General features: G+C 38.6%; 1 protein-coding gene across 1 annotated transcript in view; it reads right to left on the bottom strand.

Annotated features, from left to right (window-relative positions):
- Positions 1–217: 217 nt before the first annotated feature.
- rbm20 (RNA binding motif protein 20) overlaps positions 218–21,792 on the bottom strand; it is a 51,407-nt gene continuing 29,832 nt past the window's right edge. Inside the window, exons 2-14 of the mRNA XM_053330666.1 lie at positions 17,114–18,146; positions 16,554–16,618; positions 15,993–16,102; positions 14,962–15,062; positions 7,926–8,072; positions 7,071–7,202; positions 6,905–6,984; positions 6,053–6,749; positions 5,885–5,971; positions 5,173–5,761; positions 4,158–4,223; positions 2,387–2,508; positions 218–827 (exon numbers count right to left, since the gene is read on the bottom strand). Of these exons, the coding sequence (XP_053186641.1) occupies positions 759–827; positions 2,387–2,508; positions 4,158–4,223; positions 5,173–5,761; positions 5,885–5,971; positions 6,053–6,749; positions 6,905–6,984; positions 7,071–7,202; positions 7,926–8,072; positions 14,962–15,062; positions 15,993–16,102; positions 16,554–16,618; positions 17,114–18,146 (3,298 nt within the window). The 3' untranslated portion in view covers positions 218–758. The remainder of the gene's footprint in view (positions 828–2,386; positions 2,509–4,157; positions 4,224–5,172; positions 5,762–5,884; positions 5,972–6,052; positions 6,750–6,904; positions 6,985–7,070; positions 7,203–7,925; positions 8,073–14,961; positions 15,063–15,992; positions 16,103–16,553; positions 16,619–17,113; positions 18,147–21,792) is intronic.

Genomic DNA, 21,792 nt, shown 5'->3' with positions numbered 1-21,792 from the left:
TTAAATCCAACATACAATCTAAAGACAGTAAAATATTTTGCATAGTTGCATCATTATTATTCTAAATGATGTACATTTTACCTGATAGACAATATATTGTGCACAAACAGGCACAAGATGAAAAAAACAAAACAGCAAAAGCCTTTAAAGGCTCTAGTTCTCAATAAAAATGTTAATATTGTGTACTGAGTTATACACTGAAATTTATTCAACAAATACAACAAACCTGAGAATCTGCCTCAGTTTTTTTTACTGAGTAAAAACATTCCTTGGCACAAGTTTCAAGTAATTTTGTAGCTATAAATGTATCATTGTTACTAGGACAATGTACAGGCCAAATTTAAAATGAGAATAATTGATTTAAACCCGCCAAATGGACTAATAAAGCCCATACTGTATAAGTTTGTCTAATTATTATGTCATTTCAAATACATCTCCATTCCACACACAATCCAATAAAATAAACTGTAAGAAAATTGATAAACCAAAAAAAACAAACAAACATGGCAATAAATATTGTAGCCTCACTATACATGACACTTCAGATATGTACAAAACTCAGAGCATTTATTGTTTGTACTATCATTCTAGACATTCAAGCATCTCTTTTATCAAAATATGAAAACCAGTGCAATTATCCACATAGTCTAGCTTTCATGTGCCACACTCTCCCCGTTATCCATAGCTTTGCACCAACAGCACATACACATGAATCCTTCTGCTGCCGCTGACTGTGGAGGTCAGAGGTTAAGATGATGTCACTGTATAGCTGAAGGTTCAGCGAGTGCACCTGAGAGACTCTCCTCTGCTAGGTGGGACAGGTATTTCTGCGGGGGGAAAAAAAAGGACAGGATGAGTGGAAGGAAAAAATCATCTTTTCAGGCAGTTCCACTGTAATATATTTTTCAAAAGAGGCTAGGGTGTGAAAGTAGCATGATGATAAATATCAGGGCTGCAGATGTGTGTGTTTTGTGTTTTAGTGTAAAAACTGGTATTTATTATATAAGTGTGCATTGGTCTAAACATTTTGAATAATAATTTGAATATGTAACAATGCGCATCCGAATTTCTGCCATATTATACAATGCCTACTTCTGAAGTATTAAAAACCACATACGCACATACACACAGAGCTTTGACAGACAGCGCAACTGTTTAAAACATTTTTTTCCTCCGTGGAATGTAATCCATCAAATATTGGGGAATCGTCCCTCCCTTGACTCTGACTTGCCTCAGCTGTGCGAGAGAAATGCAAGATGGCTTGGTGCTGAATGGCCAATAATCAGAAACCTAATACAGTTTCAAGTTTACATGCAGTGTTTACGTTTGTGTGTGTGTTGTGTGTTTGCTGTAGGATGTAACAGTATATGCTGCTGAACATATCTGTCTTTGTGTTTGACCATCTGACTGCCTTCAGCCATTGGCAACATGTTCCATTTGTTTTGTCCAACCAGCACTCAAAAACCAACACATTCAATTTACATTCCTCAAATTTGAGAGAGTGGAACCAGCACATTTTTGGCATTTTGTCTTGATAAATGACTTCAACGGTTTATCAATTATTTAAAATCCAGTGTTGAACTAATCATTTTAGTACTATTGTGCCTATTGTCAAAGTGCAATCTAGCAAGAAGTTAATTTAGGTTCAAAATTGAATATCTAGGCTATATTTAATATCCAATGACCACTACTCCACAGTATTGGTGGGTGAAATTAAATTTAAGCATATAGGAGGTTATTACTGAAGTGATGAGTCAACATGGTACTTTTTAAAACAACTTGAGCAAATTTTTTTCTGGCTGATGAATTGCAGATAGCAAAATGTTTACAAAATACATAATTTTGGAATAATACACTTGGTGCATAAAGAGTCGTATAGTTTACACACAGTACATAACTGCAGTCACGCTAATTTAACCCCTCGTGCCAGCTGGTCATATATTTTCAGTCTGTCTGTTGCAGTCCTGTTTAGAAAGCACTATATTTAGGACAAATTAAAGTAAAAATTATTCCCCAAACAAGAAAGGCAAAAAAGTGTATAATAGGCACACTAAATGTTTGAATATGAAACAACCTGACAATGAGTAGTATAATCTCATGAATCTAGCACAGACTGACCGTTGACCCCAAAAATCCACACTACAGTCACACAGGTTTACCATTGCAAATTTAGTGGCCCAAAGCTCAAGGAGACATACGATATACACTTATACATGCATGCACACACTGTCACACACACATAATATACCTCAGTGAGATCAATACGCTCGATTCAAGGAAGAATGGCACATCTAATACCAGATTATTGTCTTATTCCTCTTTGTCATAAGCATCATTATCATCATTGTGACCTAAGGGACTGGTCCTGTCACCATGCAATGTGTACCTGCAGGTTCCTGTAGTGTACAGTGCTGCGGCAGTGAGTGGTTTTTGCAGTATCCTCGCTTGTGTAGAACAGTCCACAAAGTTTACAGTAGAAGCCAGTCCTTGGCACAATGAACTCCACTCCTATTAGACAATAAATGCAATCATTGGAAAACAGCAATGTGATTCATTCAAGGCCATTTAGATTAATGAAAAGCATATTTTGATGTATTTTTTCTTTTCTGTCAAAATATTTTATGTCACTCAAAGATAAAATACAATGTAAAAATATGTGTTAAATAGTCAGAAACATCACAAATTTACAACAAGGTGTTCTGTATCTGAGAAAATAGCTCCCCCAATACCCCAAAATGAAGCGATCTGACATAAGTAAACTTCACAAGGGACCAATTCCAAAACCTTGTTTTTATTTTTTACTGTGTTATAAATTAGCCTTTAAACCATCTGGAGGTCAAAGCAGTACAGTCTAAAAATCAAGATCTAACTGTATGACAGCAATATTAAATCAGTTCCGCTGTACGGCTCGCCAGTGGTATAATGCATTTAATGCATTCAACAATGGTTGTCTCCTGAAGATATGTTGCATTTTTTGGCCAGAAAAGATCTCCAGCCAAGGAGTTCTATAAAACATCTCGCCTCCTATAGCTCAGACATGTGCTCAGAATGGACCAGGACCACATTCCTAAAGTAGGCTTGAGATGGACTCCACCTGAAACAGGAAACAAGGGAGGCCAAAAACAACCTGGTAGAGAACTGCAACCTCGGAACTAAAAATGGCTTTTTTAACTTGGGGTGAGGCACTACATGCTGTACAGGATATAACCAAATAGAAGCAGATACTTGCAAACTTAATGTTCCACAACAAACAAAGAGGATTAAGTAAAAATGATTTAGAGAGAATGAGACACTTTTCTCTTATTTCATGATTTTGCTGATGAGATGTATACTTTTTGAATCAAAATATTGCCTAGTGCTTTAAAGCAGCTGAATCAGCTGTGTAACACTCCCAAAAAGCATTCAACTGAAAATATACGACCACAATATATATTACACAGTAAAAACAAATATACAAATTATTTAAGATCTTTAAAACACACTGTTAAGACACCAGAAAAGGTAACTATTAAGGTAATCTCGAGAGATGAGAAACAAAAACACATATCTATATCATACAGTGAATGAAAAATCAAAATCAACAAAACAGCAACGACAAGTTAAATTTGTCTTAGCTATACTATTGATGTCAAAGTCTGCTTTGAATACACACAGAGCATCATACAACAGAAATAGCCACACAGCTCATGGCACAAACAGCTCTTGTGTCTGTACTGTGTCTGTCTTTTGTTGCCATGCTGCGCTCCGGCTTATGTAAGTATCTATGCAGCAAGCCCAACACTGGCCATGTGCTTGGCTGTGTCATTCCAGCTCTAATGATAATATAAATACTCATCTCTCAGGGGTGAATTTCACAACCAGCTCACAGAAATAGGTCAGCAAGTGGCCAAGCAATTCCAGTCAATTAGAGTGCTAATGGTACAAGTTGTCAGTGCTCTTATTAATGGTGTACATGATAACAATTACCTTTAGGACCAAGACCACAGGCTCAAAACTTTAAGAACCTGTGTCTGTGAGGACAACGTTCAATCATTTTTATGTAAACTGATATTTGCTGACAAAATAAGAACCATGAATACATTCTGCTTTCAGACATCCTCTGTGATTGTATCTATTCTCAATTAAAACAAAGTGGTAATAAAACATGTTGTGCTTACCCAAAGGGATGCTGTGTTCACTGACAGCCTTATCTTGCTCTCGAGATGATAAGGGGACTTCGGTCTCTATGAAATGCATAAAAATTGTGAGAAATGCAGGGTGCATGTTATGCTCACCTTTATCTAATGATTTACCCTAAAACCAAAAGAAATAAGAAAAAAGGTTTGCAACAGTTCCTGTTGTCCAATTTGTTCTATGCAGAATATTTTATTCAGGCTGTATGGAAAATACAGCAGTACCAGCTTAATCATGCTTGATATTCTACAAATAGCAAGAGAAGAAGAAGCAGACCTTCGTTAATGAATATCTTTTTAATAAATATAGAATAAATAAATAAATAAATAATATGGTCTAATGAGCAGCAACACAGAGCTATGAGGACACTGTGCTCTCGCACACGCTGCATTGATAGTCACACAAACACGCACGCGCAAACTCTCGGGAGAATGTATATAATTTGCGGGCGTCAGGGATCAATATGCAGGAGAGTTGGGATGTCTGCACTAAAGCAATAACTAGCGCTATAGGGGTATTTGTAGCACCAGAGATGCTACTGTTAGGATATAGTTAGAACACTGTTAGGACAGTTAACACACTTAATTGTTCAGGGATGGCTATGGACATCACTGCTTTAATTTAGTTTTTGTTTTATTATGAACTTGAATATCATCTAATATGAAGAGTGCACACTGCAGTTACAAAATGGCCACTAGATGATTCTCTAGATGTTTACAGTAAGTTACAATTGACTACTGAAACAAGTGTTGGTTCCATTATATTGCTAATAAATTATTTAATTTTGACAGTAAGGCCTTAGTGTGGTACATAGCAAACAACTGACTGAGATTATATCACTTATGACTAGTCTAAAAATGGCATAGGCATCTGTAGTAAAAGGACCCAAAAAAGGGATTGAGAATTGAATCAAATCGAATAGAATCGAATCGAATCGTGACCTTAAAATAAAATCGAATCGAGGATTTGGAGAATCGTGACAACCCTAATTAAAAGTACCTTTTTTAAGACTGCCGTCCTTGTCTTTGGCCTCATTAATGATTGTTTCTGTGACTTGCCGTACTTCCTGGGTCTTGTTCTCCTCTGATACTCTAATGTGATGTTCCATTGGCACTTCTAATGGCTCACTGTTTGTTACTTTGTCTTTGCCCTCTAAACAGGCCTCCTCCAGCGCAGCCTTGAACTCCTCACTGGGGAAGTCACTAAGATTAGTACTTGGTGGTTCAGAAATCACTGGAGTGAGCTTCTGTTCTTCAGTCCTGGTTGCAGTTAAAACATTCTCTGCTTTCTCAGTTACAGACGTTTCTTCCTGGTCTCCAGCATCCCCACATGACTTTTCTTGGTTAGACTTCTCTTTAGATGTCTCTTGTACCTCCAGTGAAGAGGTAGTTGGTAATAACTTCTCTTCCACTGCTACTTCTTCTGCAGACTCTTTGGCACAGGAAATATACTCTTCCAGGTCTGGAAGGTCTGGCTCAATAATGGAATCATCTTCACCTCCTACTTCATCGACAGTGACCAGTTCTTCCATGTTCTTTGGATACCAACACTCTTCATCAGTGTCATCTCCACTCTCCCCCTCCTTCTCCTAAGGAAACGGATTAAGAAAAGAGTTGTAATTACATAACTACAAGTTTACGGTTAAATTTTCCCTTTATAAACGTATTTTTGAATGTTAATGTTGAATGAAGATTAAAATGGGTTTACTTACGGTGTGTTTATCTTTACTACATTCAGTAACATCTTTTGTCTTATTGCTTCGCTGAGGTGAAACTGATTTTTCTTTAGACTGGTGGTTCTAAAAAAGGAAATGACTCAATGACACATATAAAGCAAGTATACAACAGTGATGTACATTTACAGAATTTATGTTACTCACAGTATTTTCAGTAGCATTGTCTCTCTCATGTCTCTCCATGGGGGGGTGTCTCCTGCTTGTTTTTTTGCTCCTCGCCCTGCCTGGTGAACTCTGCTTCTTGTCTTCTGGTGTTCTGCGAAGTGGCTCATCAGTCATCTCAAACTCCGAATGCCTCAACCTACTGTGGTAGTCACCCCCATCTCTCCTCTTTGACTTGGTATCATGTCTTTGATATGAAGGTTTGGGCAGTTTGTCTGACTTGTACATCTGTTCCTTCGCGTAGAAGTCATCTTCCATGTTCCTGTAAGAGTTGAAGGACATGCCTTGAGGGCTGCCTCGTGGGTACCAGTCTCTGTTGCCCCTCATGCCTTCATCTCCACCTCGCTCGTCGGCAGATCTTGAGCTGATATAATCCAAGGGTTTTTGGTATGCCTTCCGACGGTCGGCCACCCTTCCATTGGGCCGATCGTCATCCACGCCGCTTCCATTCCGCCATGGGTCATCCCTCTCTCTTTCATCCTCACCCCTTCTCAAGTGTGACGACCAGTCCCAAGAGCCCCGGCGAGGGCCCAGGCCATTGGTGCTTCTCTCCAGACCCCTGCATTGAGCTCCTTGGGGGCTATGTGCTGAGCTGCATGATGTAAAGCTGGGGCTGTGTGAACGAGGACTCAGGGAGCGGCTGATGGGGCTGCGGGATCGTGCTCTCTCTGGTATGTAGCTGGAGGAAGATGAAAGATTACATGGAGGAATCTTCTGAAGCTGTACTTTTTGTTGTAATTTGTGAGGTCAGGAAACTGGTCACATTTAAGTAATAATCTGTGATATTTTTACCGCTGAATTTCCATTTTGCAAACAAATGAGATGTTGGCTTACTGCTCAAGTTCTTGTATTTCATCCCTTTCCCGCTGAGAGTTGATATCATGTATGATCGATTGAACATCTTTACCTGGTTTCTATACAGAGAAGACATTCAAGTAATAGGAATTAGTAATTGGCTAGTAGTCTATAACCCACTGCTTACTTTGTTCTTCAGTCTCACCTTTAGTTGCAGCTCCTTGTACCTCTTAGACATTCGTATAAGAAGTTTCTGATTGTTAATCATAGCTGGAGTCAGTTGGTAGTATTGAACCATGGCCTGAGCTGCTTCAATATACGCCATCTCCAGAAATGCCTGATGGGAAAGCAAAAATTAAATAATAGTACCCTCTGACAGTTATATGGTCTTTCTTTCAGGACAGCTCATCAAACATTTTCATCTCAGATGTCAGACTAGATGAAAATGGAGCTTTGAAAATCATCATCAAAGGTATCACATGTCATTAGCTAATAAATCACCAGAACAGTTGCTTTAGTCCTTGTAAGTAATACTATCATTTTAGTATGAATGCTTTAAATTTGATATGGGTGATATTAACATTGCAATTCAGTTCTAATAAATTAAACCTTAGAGCCTGAGTGAGCTATCATGTATCAGTAGTTCAACAGCTGGTAAGTTGTATGTGACATCACACAACAGCCGCAGGAGAGAAAAGGTGTTGATAAACATAATAATGTACATAGATAATCTGGTGATTTGCATATTGACACATTTGCACCAAGTGAAAATAGTCATAGGATCAACGCCTATTTTGGAGCTCATCAAGACTGAAACCTGTGCAAATACAAAGACTTTTAAGGTCATTTTGAGATTAAATCAAAGTAGTATGCAATTAAACATGCTGCCACTGACTGTTTGAGAACCAGCTGTATTTTTTAAAGACATGCACAAAAGTAGATGACTGTGACCTTGGATGCTAAATTATTTCAAATATCATTTTTACATTTTATAATGATGTGCAACTGAGCAAGTACATTTAAAAATGAAAATATTGACTGATAATAATTGAATTAAAACCTGATGGGTAGAGCGCATGAGAATGTAGTTGGTGACTTTGCCAAAGGGCAGTCCCAGGTTGATGACATCGTTCTCTGTGCAGCTGCCTTCAGGGAGGTTGCAGATGTGAACGACTCGTCCTACTGTGGCCTTTCTGGGTGGATAAGGCTGAAAAAAAAAATTAAAAAGAAACGCAATATTTGAATATCCATAATTGTACATGTCCAATTTATGCCAGTGGTCTGTGCGATGTTTGAAACATCACACAGACCACTGGAAAAAATTGTTTCAACATGTGAAAACAAAAATAATTCAACATTGATATACTTGGCTAGCATTCAGATATACCAAACCAGAATCAACTGACTTCACTGTGCATAATGCGCTGAACACCATTAATAGTATATAAAAAACTAATCACCAGGTTTTGTTCAGAGTAAGTGTCAGTGTGCAAACCTGCCAACACCACAATGAAAACAGTACCTCTAAGATACTCTTTACATATAGGTTTGATAGTGATTTTCTTTTCATGACTGTGGGCTTAACAGCAAAAAGCACATATCCACAATGAGTGTTCCTTTCAACAGTCTGTATGCCATACCAGGGTCAAGGTTACTGTAGGAAATTAGTCTGTCTAACATCAATCTAACACTATCACACAGGATGTCATGTCATTTCCCCTCCTTGATACAGCCCACCTCACTGGGTTTATTAATAGTTCATTGGCAGAAGTGTGGCAGTGATAATGAAAGTTTTCTTGTTTGGATTTACAGACTTGTCAGCTGACTGCCCCCAGACATTTCAGACATTTGCCACAAATCCCTCTAGACTGCCAAGTATATTGACCTACATTTCTCAGCACCCTTTTGTCTTTCCCATTTTCTCATTTTGAAATAGACTGCGCAGTACACATCAAGCTATACATTGTATATTTTTGGATCTTTACCCAATTTCTAATAACTGGTTGTTTATTTGCCCTCTATCTGATTTTTGCTTTCTCCCCCAGCAGTTGACTCACATGCACCAAGTTTCTCAATCCCTATCTTTGTCCAAAGCAAGGGCTGGCAATGAATAGAACTCAGAGCTTAAGAAGCTCACTGAGATAATCCAAAGACCCGGCTCCACAACAGCAGTGACTTGGGTGTACAAAAAAAGTTGTAAATTCAGCTTGTTATGTCTGTGCATGTATGTCTGTCATGGAGTCTTATTTCTGCACCAATTGTGCCGCAACTGCAGTTTTTCCAGTACCCCTCCTCCTCTTCCTGCCTCTCTGGTTGGCAAACCTGACAGACAGATCCATGTGTGGGACACACCAGGGTCCTTATCCCTCGCAACAGTAGCCACAGTTTCTGTTTTTACAGGAAATTTGTTCAGGGCAAATCCAACACTAACATACACAATGGGTCTAATAGTAGTCAAGTATAGAATGTATATGGAGAGGAAGAAACTTCAACTACAATCTCAAAGTATCTTTAGTATGCATGTCTGCACATAATCAGAAGCAAGTGAATCAGTTTTCAAAACACACGTAGAGCATTATTTATGTACAAAGAGTCCACAAATCATATGTAAATGTATCTCACAAAATCCTGATTGGTGACTTGAGGCAAAAAATGAAATGTGTGAATAATAAGCTCAGTAAATTGCTTTATTCCACTCTAACATAAAAATTTAAATGGATATTTCTTACCTATTATATTTCACCTTTTTGAGATGTACATCTTACTGATGATGTAGTAACTAACTAACAAAAATTTAACAGCGTAATTGGAGGCTAATCAGAAAACAAGGAGGATTCGTACTAAATTATGAGCACATTTATTTATCAAAGGGAATTAGAAATAGAAGCCTCTTGTTAATATATGCCTGCTTCCAACAAAGGCCTGGTACCCTCTGTGGTTGAGGTAAATAAAGGCCCTGGCCACTATTTAAGGAAATACTGTATACAGGATTTGTATTTTCAGTGTGCAAACGATATACAGATATTTCCTATTCATAAATTGCGGAAAGACTTTCAAATGACAGCTTTAAAAGCATTTTGAAGGTACACTGATCTCTTTCACTTCTACTCTGCACACCAAATGCCTGTTGTTCCATACCCACTGGGTATGGATGGGTATGATCACCCACAAGAAAAAGCAGTCACCTGGATGTAACTTCAGTTCTATGAGTATGTGTGGATAGGTGTTCAGCTATTAAGCGACAGCTGATGCGCCTGATGAGCCCTTCAGTGAATTACAATCACTTATCTTGCGAATATTTAACTTTATCATTATCAACAGAACTAAGATACATGCTATTAGTCAGTATAATGCTAGCTGTTAGCAACTATATTTTAGCACACAACTGCTGTGGGACCAGATGTTGGAGATCACGGAAATAAGATCAGCCAGAAGTACAGCGAGGGATGTCACAGCAGCGAACCCCTGCCGCTAGCGTAAACGGCAAGCATAGCCTGAGCAGCACGTTTAGCAGAGCAGCAGCAGTAAGGCCTTCATCTGTGTGTCTGAGCACTCACTGTTGCTGCTGCTCTGCTAAAAGTGCTGCTCACACTACGCTTGTAGCCTACACATGGTGTGTTGAAGTCTGTTACCCCTCAAATAGTGTTCTCTGTTGTGCCGTAAAGGTCACCACTCAGATATTAACAGAATTAAATGCACCAGTGTCCTGTACCACTTGTGGCAGCAGAGGCCGCTTTTGCTGCTGCTCAGCAGAACTTACATAGTTTTGCTTTAATGCTTTCTGGCCAGCAAACTGACATTAACAGCTTCAGATGCAAGAGTGATAATTCTATTAACAGCTCCATGCCATGGCCACTGCCACCACCAGAATACATAAAGGTCAGTGCAGGTTGGGCTCAATAAACAGATCCAGGAATAGGCTGTTTATGTCCTTGGAATATTAGAGAGAACAAGAGTCTTGGTTGGTGCTCCCTGCACTCACTGCTGTTTGACTTGTACAATGTCTGAAAGCTCAGACAGTTTGACCACAGTATTGATATCACTGTCATGTTTGGCTCAAGCTTTGAACAGTAGCTGTGACCACAAACCATCAGTACAGAGTTATACTATGTCAGTAAGGGGCAAGGGTCATGTCTACTCTCAAAGAGGGCACCATATGTCGTTTGAGCACCTCCTTAAAGTAGTAGAATTTGCATATGAAAAGACTATGAAAAAAGGGAGTCACAAAGAGAAAAAAAGAATAACTGGGAATGTTTGACATTAATAACAATCTATATTCAATTTCAGAGGAATTTTCTAATAATGAGAAAATACAAATGCACTCACACTGAGGACAATATCCTGTTCAGCTACAAATTATTGTCAAAAACATTATACCTTGTATAATTAAACTCTTGTTCATAACTGTGTCCGTAAAACACAAGCTTTCACACCCCTAAATATAACTTTTCCCAATTGTCACTCTAAATTTAGCCAAAAGAATATGAAACATGAAAAAATGAAGTGATTTTCATTTTAATGTATTTTTCCATACATTTTCCAACTATGTTCTCCCTACACTACAGACTACATTCAGTAGACATAATGTATGCTCAGCCATATGTTCTGTTGCTGAAAACTTCACACTCACTTTGGCCAACCAAACTAACACCAAATGGTACAAGGGATAACAACTATTTCACACAGCCCTTTCCTGTTTCACTGACAGCATGTTGATTGATACTAGCTGGAATCCCTCCAGAGGACATGGCTGTTTATTTGTACAAAGCAGGATCCATGTTGGAGAATCCAGGGAGATGGTCAGTCTGGTTTCACAGTTTCTCCCCACGTTCCTACACAGAGCACTTGCATGCCAATGCTTCGGATCATTTTACTAGTCTCTCACCAGTCTGAAACTTTACACCCCCAGGAAGGGGGTCTTAAGGTCTGTGCCCCTAACAGCAGTTAGCTGTAATCCTGTGTTTATCTCTGTTTGAGTTCTGTTTTCACATGAAGCTACTGTGTTACTTCAAGGTGGGCTACTGGACACTAAGAGCCACGTTGTATGTGAAAGCATGCATGCATATATGCTTGTATGCATGTACATATGCACATCTAAGTACAGGTTATTGTAATTGCTTCTTTTTTCTTCATTTTGGTCACATACATAATTTAATTTAAATGTCATCTAATTTTCAAAATGATTCTGATGTTTCTACAAATTTGCTCTCCTTTCAATTTTCACATGTACGCGCACACACACACATACACACACACAAAACCCCTTTGTACTTTAAAAAAATTTGCAAATTATCATTGCATGTGTTTGAGTGTGTGTTCTCTGTTCAACACAGGGCTTTAAAACAGTAAAACCCCACCTGTTCTGCTTAGACAGGTGTGTGTTTATTGCAACTAACATTAGCTCATGTAGCACAGCCTATAAATATTTTCCCACTGATACAATAAAACTCTTTGTCAATAGCCAACCATTGAAGCACATGACTTTCACATCACTCCCAGGGCCTATTAAATAGGCTCCACTGGCAATGAAGGAAAGAACACATGGCTGGTACAAGAAAGCAGAGTTACGCATATTTGATGGTGAATGGAAAAAGTAGTTTTACAGTGTAATGGATATAAACTTAACAGCATGGGCTCAGAATCCACAACAGCCTCCACAAAAACGTACGATTCATACGATTCATACGATTCATACAATTTCTTTTAATTCCTTATTCGAGGATCTAATCTAATATCTTTACGTCACCCTAATCTTCCTGTACTATTTGTATTTTTCCTTGGACAATTATTTTTACTTTAGCATTGTATGATTATGTAAAAAAAACAAAAACAACAACACTTTACCTAAAATTTAAATAATCCATTGAAAAATGAATAAATAAATGATAAACAATATCTGACAAGTGACCAAAATCAAGATTCTTCAGATTCCCAAAAAAAGTTTTTTTGTTTTTTTAACTCTCAGAACATTGTTTAAGATTTATGTGAAAACCCCATAATGTCCAAGGATAACACATATGTCAGGCTGAAATACAGGGGACAATGTTTACAAATTGATTCCAAAACATGATGTGTTGTATTTAATATTCTGGTCCAACATTAAAAAAGGCATTTCACATTTGAATAGTGTAAGAATGATATACTTAATTTATGTGCTGATACAAATAGATCATGATACACATTATTCAATGTATAAATTTGGACTTTAAACATTAAGCCTAATCCTTAATTTAAGGTTTTCTTATTCTTATATTTAAAAACCTTGCCCAGGGCACTAAATTGGACAGGGCCAGCTCTGTTTCTACAGGTATGTGCTCCACATTGTGTGCATGTTAATACTTGCTGACTGTTGAAAGCTATCTGCTGGGCACCAGCTTAGGCTTCTCTCAGGTTAGCAAGGGGCTAATTTGAACTCACTCATCATTTACACTGCTTTTCATGAGACTTGCCTTCACAATGGAAGCCTATCAACAGCTGCTGTTTTTAACCCAAGTCAACAACCAACCGTTTTTAGACAGGACAACTGATTGTAATCAGTGTCCAAAATGTCAGTGTCTTTCCAGATTGTAGCACCTAGCAATATTATAAACACAACATAAAAAAAGGTTAGTAATACTTAAGAATAAATACTGTAAACATTCTGGACTTGTTAATTGTAATGTACTGTTAGTTTGTTGTTGGCACATCTATTTGTTTTAACATGACTAAAAGTCTGTACCAGTTATGCCACACATCCCTTCAGCAGCCCTTTAGCACCATTAGTTCATTACAATCCTTCATCAGTCCCCACAATAGTTATATTAACTCACAGCAATTATAGAAAGTAACAGTTAAAATTAAACAGTTTCTGATAAGTCAGTTATAAGCAATAAAAAGTATGATAAAGCAGCATAGAACATGTACTAAGACATCCAAAGTATAAATAACTTCTCAAATGCCCACTGCTATACAACTTCTAACTTAAAGCTGGAGTGCAGCACTTTTGTTTCTCCCTACTGGCAGTGAGAGTTATTACGAAAACAATGTCAACATGTGCTTATGTCATAGGCTTTGCCATATTCTACTCCGTTGCTGCTATTGCTGCTGTAAAACGGTGGATAAATAGTTTTGATCAACACACAACCCCTGTGAGATGACTCATGTCTATCAGAATTTGATCCATTTAGTCCGATAACATTTGGACTGTCTAGATGAGACGCATGATTAAATTAAGTGGCAGAGAGCGAAGACCGAAGGTTAGCTTCTCAGCTAGTGTACATGCTCTGCCTATAGAGTAAGCACAACATGCAATCATCTGGCCAGCATGGGAATGTTGCCACCAACACCAGATTAAAAAATGTAGTGCTGATAAACTCAATCAGCATTCTGTGAACTTGTTTGGCAAGGGCTTGAATGTAACAGACATGCATTTACAGTATTATGTAAAAAGTTCTGCATGGCAATTTTAATACAGTGACTATTTTGTTATGTAGAACTTACAGTTTACACTGAATCCAGAAAATGGATAATCATTAAGTGGTAAAGTAAGAATATATGAAGAATGTCAACACACAGTTTCTAGCCAACATTTAATGACACATTTTGTCAGACTGTCCAGTTCAGTGGAAAAGAGTTGTCCATTCCAGTCAGAGCTAGCTGATGGGCCCCAGCAGCTGTCAACAAGGGGATCTGTGTCTATTCATTACTTAAAACAAATCTGTGGAACATTCATTATGCACTTAATACATTATTTCCTGCTGCTGAGCTATTCAAGATACATGAAAGAAATTCAGTAGAAGAGATTCAGTGTAAATGCAATTAAAGATAACATATGATACATTATCATATCAGTCAGGTGCTCTTACTGTGCACCAAACAGTACCAATGAAAACTTGCCGGTGGCCTCCGAGCAATTGTCATTGATATGAGTCAAAGATTACACAGCAAAGATTATTTTAAACAGTTCCATGAAACAAGATATAATCATAGTATATCCGACAACATGTTCTAAGGTGACAGCTGTTCCTTTATCACCGATATTCTTTCTAACCAGTCACAAAAGATTTATCGCCCAGGGCAAACGCCAATATTCCTGAGATAAAAAACATTTGTCTGACCTTTGACTCTGGCTGGTGTGAAGTAAATCCTGTGTCTGACATGGGATAAGTCTTCATGGCTGCAGCTGGTAAGTATGATGCATTGGCTCCTGAGGATACATCTGTGGGAATAATTAGAATTTTTGATTAAAATTGTCCTTATATGTGGCAAGTGGGGCAAAAAAAAGTTACAATTTCAGACATCATAGTTTAAAGTTATAAATAACATTTCCCTTATTTAATAGTTTCTTTATTTATGGAATTTGAAAGAAATGTGTTCAAAATATGCATCACTGTTGTGAACTGACATCTGGGAAGCGTGGTGATGTAATGTGAATAAACTTCCAGGTTCTCAGTTGTACTATGTTTTCTTACAGCAATGCTTTCCAATAGACAATTTGAATATTAATTTCTATAGATGTTTTGGGAAACTTCCATAAAAATCATCCATGTTTATTTAAATCTGAAGAATTCTATGCAATGGTTGTGTTTTGGCTTGTTCAAAAAAGACATTTTTTTCTTATTATTTACAGCTACAGTTGTAAACATTGAATACTTAATTGAAAGAAGATCTCTGGTTCTCTGAGTGGGGGACACTCACACACCTGCTCCATCAAAATTATGACCAATGAGTATTGGTTATAAAGGTGCTTTTATACTTTCTGCTGCAACCCACAGGTGTTTTGTCTTCAAGTAATTCATATACTTTATCATATGCTGTATACATAACAGATAAGAGATATGGAATTGAGAAAAGAGATTCAATCTATATAATAGAGAACAGGAACAAGTACAAATTAAGGTTTGGGTAAGTTTTATAAGCCGCCATATCTTAGCTTTCAAAACACTTTATTCTAACAGCACACATCAATGTATCAGAATACTCTGTGTCAAGTTATAAGAACATGTTGTCTCATACCCTCATGTAACTCTAAAAATACTCCCTGACCTCCACCAATCATTCTGTTTCACATATTCTAGCCATCTGAAAAACAAATCTCTAGCATTGCCAGCATACAGGGACACTTGTGGTGACGAATGGGTTACCGTACCTTGACTTGCAGCAGAGTAGATCATAGAGTTCGTCCCTCCGGTGTTCAGACCTCCATCAGAGGGCCTGCCGACAGTGTAGTGAACAGCTCCAGCCGATACCACTGCAGAGCTGCAACAATCATAGAAGGCTGATTTTAGCTTCCTCTCCCCTGCCTTGTTCACTCATATCTTGTGACAGAGCTCATATTCATGGAGACATTAAGACAGCTGCATATAGAGCAAGGAAAAAGAAAATAAAACACTTTGAACACTCAAAAGAGGTATTTTTCTCAATGGATCGAAAAAGTGATACAAGTAAAGAAATTCACATGCAAAAACATTGGTAAGAGAACGGGGAAATTACTAAATCATGGTCAAGGACAATCATACAAGCAAAAAGTGTCACTTAAAACTGTTTGGAAATGAATAAAAATAGAATTACCCATGTGAATCCACAAGCTTTGTGAAAAAAACGTAAGTTGTTACTCAGTAGTAAAACCATGTTCATGAGAGAGCACATTTTGCAAGCACAACCTACTATAAACTCTGTCCAGTGAAGTTTAGAGTTGCAAATAACTCACCCCTCGTTTGTGTACAACATTCGGTTCTGCAGGTGTAGTTTTCCCTTCACGTGCTGGTCCCAGTCCTGAAAACACACATATACACACACACACACACACACACACACACCGTCCAAACATAGACTTGAACAGCTTGGACACACTGGAAGCTCACTGCCTGCCCTCCCTTGACAACACTTACATGGCCCTTGTATTAGCTCATGGCTGGGAGCAATTAAAGAGACAACATCTTGGATTAGGGAGAGGCTGCTCCTCAAATCAAAAGCAATAGTAAATCAGCTATTTGCAGGTTGAAAAGCCCATTTTCTAACTCTAATACAAGAAATGATCACATTTTAAGGTTTAGAAAATCACGCAAGCATCACACCACCACCTTTTATTTGAAGACAAACTACTGCCTATTTTGAAGGTGTGAACTGACAAATGTTACACACTGGCTGCTGAGTAATTTTGGTCATTTCAGATGTGTTTATAGTACAAGTATGTTAAAAAAACAAAAAAGAAGAACCCTTTATACACGAACATACATGCATTTACTTTTAACTGATCAGTACACCCACCTTGAGGTTGTAGACCTTCTTGTCACAGATGCTACATTGGTGTGGCAGTTGAGTCGGTGTAACAGCATGGTAATCATTGACTTGGTATGGCTGAAGTGTCCTGGTACCTGAAGATGTTTCCTCACTTCCATGCAGGGGCTGGTATCCCCCAAAACTATGCATGCCACTTGAAATCCCAGTACTGGGATTGAACTTGGGGTCAGGGGTTGGCTCCTCTGGGTTATACAATTCTGTTCTGGACCGAATTGACTGTCCAGCTGCTGTCCACACATTGGCAGCATCAGAAACCATATCCCCCTTTCCAGTATTACTCAAGTTACTACCGCCTTTCCATTGCTCTTTATGTCCAGTGGAGTTATAAACATTCATGTTCTGCTCATTGACACTAAACCCAGCTTGTTGTCCCTGCATATCCTGCCCATAGAAATCTCGCTGATATCCAACATTGTTCATGTTTTCTGCCTGAGTGCTAATTACTGTGTACTGTCCATCACCAGCAGTGGTTGATGCTGCAGATGTCCCTCCAACTAAATTGTACTGAAGACGCCTGTCAGTATCAGAAGGGTAAACTGGCCCTGACTTTTTAGCATACTCGGAACCCTGTTGGCCCACTGTGGTCCCTCCACCATGATGGTTCAGTCTTACATTCCCTGGGTTTTGGTTGAATCCCCCACCTACCAAGGCCCCCAAGGTTGAATTTGAAGAGGGGAAACCCAGCACCCCAGTGGGGAAGGCACCCTGAGGGTTCCCAACCATTGTTGAAGTCCGTAGCTGATTAAACAGGGGTTGGGACATGGCAACATTGGAAAGAACCTGATTGAGAACAGTGGCAGCAGTGGCTGTATTGCCCCCCTGAGCCAGTTTAAGGCGATGGAGGGTAAGCTGTGCCTGGAGCTGAGCGAGCTGGAGGCTAGCTGGGGTCAGGAGAAGCTGCTGGTTCTGCTGCTGAGGCCCCACCTGCACACCTCCTGACAGCTGGCCACCCAACTGGAGGCCCTTCTTATCGACGCAGTCCACTGGCACTGCACTGATTCTATAGAAAAGAAAAAAAGACATCCTTCAGGTATCTCAAAAACATATCCACTTGCCTTGTTAGATATTTCACCATAATTGGGAAGTTTGCATCTGGAATCACAAGCATGCTCCTGAAGTGGACTTCATATTGGGTTTTTTTTTCTTCCTTTTTTGGTATTTTTGCCTTTTGAAATTGACAGTTTGAAATTGCTGAGAGACAGAATGGGGGAGAGAGAGGTTTACTGAAATGCAAAAAATGTCAGAATTATGTTATGCAGTGTGTGTCTTAACCATGACTAGGGCTCCACAATTAAGTGAATACTAGTCTTGATCATGATTTTGGCTTATCACAATTAAATGAACATGACCGACGATGATATTGACTTTGCTTGCTCCACGCACACAATGCTCTGCTGCAGATCAAATCAAATGCTTCCTAAACTAACAGCCAGCAACCTATGTTTTGGCTTCACGTTTGGGGAGCTGTCTTGCCATCCATATTTACGTACAGTCTAACACGGTTTCCTTTAAGCAAGAACCCTACACTGGCAACTTGTGCAAACATTTCCTGGATGTTGTAGCTGCAGTCCAGAGTAGAAGAGTATATACAACAGAGAGCAGATGGGCAAAACAAAAATCAAATGTCTGGAGCAGATAGCCAAGAATTTGTCCTTCAAAAAGTTTTTATTCTGTGCTTTAATTTTACATTAATCTTTCATGTTCCTTTTTAAAGAATACAATGAGAGATCATCTCATTGACTGTGCAGTGGGCCTCTGCCTCTGGTGACTAGTTTCTCCTACAGGTGAAAGTGCAAAAAGGAGCTAGGAAAGGCATAAAAAGAGCTGAAGCTTCCAGAGCATGCAATGAAGATGGAGTTCCCTACATGGTAGGAATTGAGACAAATCATGATAGAAAGAGGACCATTGCTCATGCCTTGTCCACAGAGAGGACCTCATCCCAAAATGGCAGGGCACTGATGTCCTGGACATCATCAACAAATTTCTCTGCCCTTTGACTGAGTTTATCAGGGCACTTTCCAATGAGAAGTAAGTTAGTGTTACCTTTGTACAGCCAGCTCCCGACCTAACATGCACTATCAAGACAAAAATCCTGAGTCAGCTGGATGAATACAATTATCCTCTGACACAAGAACTGCTATGGCCTCTGCTTGGTAAGCTTAGATGCATCAGTGAGGACAATGTTGCACCACTCCAAGCCAGACTTACTTCTGAGATGGCGAGGACTGAACCTGCAGGTATGGCAATAACTAATTATTGTGATTACATGCATTTGAAATCAAGGACTTTCTGGATATGGATGTTAAATATGTTTCAGTAGATTGAATTCAGTATTCATATTTTACTGTACCATACTCTTTTCAGGGAGATGAGCCCAACTGATCCCCATGCTGAGTATGCACCCACTTTAAGGAAAAAGAAGACATTGGGGAGCTTCTTCAAGACCACTGAGGGAACCAAACCAAGAACAACAAGCTAAAGCCTCTGAGCTACAGTACTACCTAAAATTCGGCAACCTTGACAGAGCAGAATAGTAGTGTCCAGCCTTTGCTAATTTCTCAAGCCAGAAAGTGTTGACAATGGTATTTCTGACCAAAAACATGTGAACACTAAGTTGCCTTTTCTACACATGGCTGAAATGTTTTCAATTGGTTGCATTCTATGATGGCATATTTATTTTTTGTCTGTATTTTAGGAACAATTGTATTTATATTTTACAGTGCATATCCTTTATGTTCACCTGAATGCAGTGCATATCCTATATAATAACCTTATTTTGAGGCAAAGATGGAAGTGAAAATAGTGCTCTGTTGATCTAAATATGAAAGTGCAATTTCAAAAATTCCCTAAAATGAATGAGTAATCATGATAGATAATTGTGATCTCAATACTGAACTAATAATTGTGATTATCATTTTGGCAGCATAATTGTGCAGCCCTAGTTCACACTGTTTTCAGGCATTACAATACCATTATTGGTTGCTAATGCAACAACTGTGGATCTGCATCCATTTTTAAAATATTATAATGTCTATCACAGATGTGTTGGCTGAAGCAAGTGTTTTTGCTTCATTTAGATATTGTGCCAACAACCACAAAACAATGACCACTTTTGTACAGTTGGCACGGGTTAATGAGCACTCATATTAGGCTCTGCTAACTACCCACCACCATTAGCTATGTTACATTGGCTACTTTCATTAACCATAAAACAGAAAAAGATACATTACTGGTATTACGAAGAGACATTTACTCAGTACTCCACTGCTTTTCTATTATTGTTAACATTGGCTGTTAGTAAGTTTCAGCTCCACATATTCACACAACTGTGTTCCTTACAGCTCACATTAGCAAACAAGGCAAATCTTACAAGTGATAAGTCAGCAGATGGCCAGCAGTTGGGCGCAGCCATCAGTTAGCTGTCAGGGCTGCTGTGTTTAGGATAAACCGAGGGAAGTAATCAGTGCCAAGAAGTATTAGACAGACGTATGCTACTAATAAAGTTGTTCACTAACCTAAAAATGTGTTAATTTGTGGTCAGCAATAAGTCTTTTCCTTTGTTTATATGGCTAAGGAGAAAAAAATAGGTTACTTGAGCTGGTAACCATGACAAATGCTCATTGTCGCAACTTGCACTGATACTTGAGCCACAAATATTTTACATTTTATAATTTCATAAATAGTTTTTTATACAAATGCTTCGATATGTCACTATTAACCACCGTTCATGAGCTATGTTAGCCTTTGCTGTACAGTGTGAACTACAAAGCAACAGTGAGACAGCTATAAGGGTTAGGTTGTATGATATATAACTCGGTTGTATGATATATAGGTAGTTGAACGTGGGACAGTGGTTTAGGTATTCTAAACTGGCGATTTGGGTGGATATGGAGGGCAAGGTATACCTGGAGTTGTGCACTCAAGCATACTTAATCACAGGGTTCCAGACCACTGTCTCTGTTTCCCACTTTCACAGATATGATCATCCAGTTCAATGTAATGAAAAATCAGCTACAAGGTCAGTGAACTCCAAGAGAGAATTCATACTCAGGCTGCTCACTAAGACCGTCGAGATAAGTAGGTAGCAGCGTCATCACATTGATGATCTGCCATCCTTTGTATTACTTCTCAAAAACATGGAAAATGAATTTAATGATTTCATTTTCAACACATAGGTCACAGCATCTCTATCATAGCGTAGCTGGTGTAACATAATTTCTCCCTTCAACAATGTTATGACACAAGCTATCTCAGACAAATCAGTGGAAAAGGCAGAAGTGGGTGCTCGATGATTAAGTAGTCTCCTTTACCTTTAAATTATCTTAGAAATCAATTTCATGAAAGAAACATGACATGGATTTTTTTTGCAGATATTATGAAGCTCTACAAACAACAAATGTCTTCCTTATCGGGCTTTAAGTCTGGTCTGGCTATAAGAGAAAAGAACATTTGTACATTTTTCAATTAACTGGATATAGCATGATTCAAATATCAAGAGGTTAGCAGCCTAAGCAAATTTTCCAACTGCTGCACTGTACTGACTGTGCTGACACAAACAACACGAGCAGCTGTAATAGAACCACTTAGAACCGCAACGTCTACTGGTGCTATGACCCTGTCTGACTGGCCTGTCCTTTCAATTTCTG

This window comes from Scomber japonicus, chromosome 2 (genome assembly GCF_027409825.1).
Source record: "Scomber japonicus isolate fScoJap1 chromosome 2, fScoJap1.pri, whole genome shotgun sequence".
Taxonomy (NCBI): Eukaryota; Metazoa; Chordata; class Actinopteri; order Scombriformes; family Scombridae; genus Scomber; species Scomber japonicus.
The sequence above is the reverse complement of the archived record's forward strand: the minus strand, read 5'-3'. Positions and strand labels throughout refer to the sequence as shown.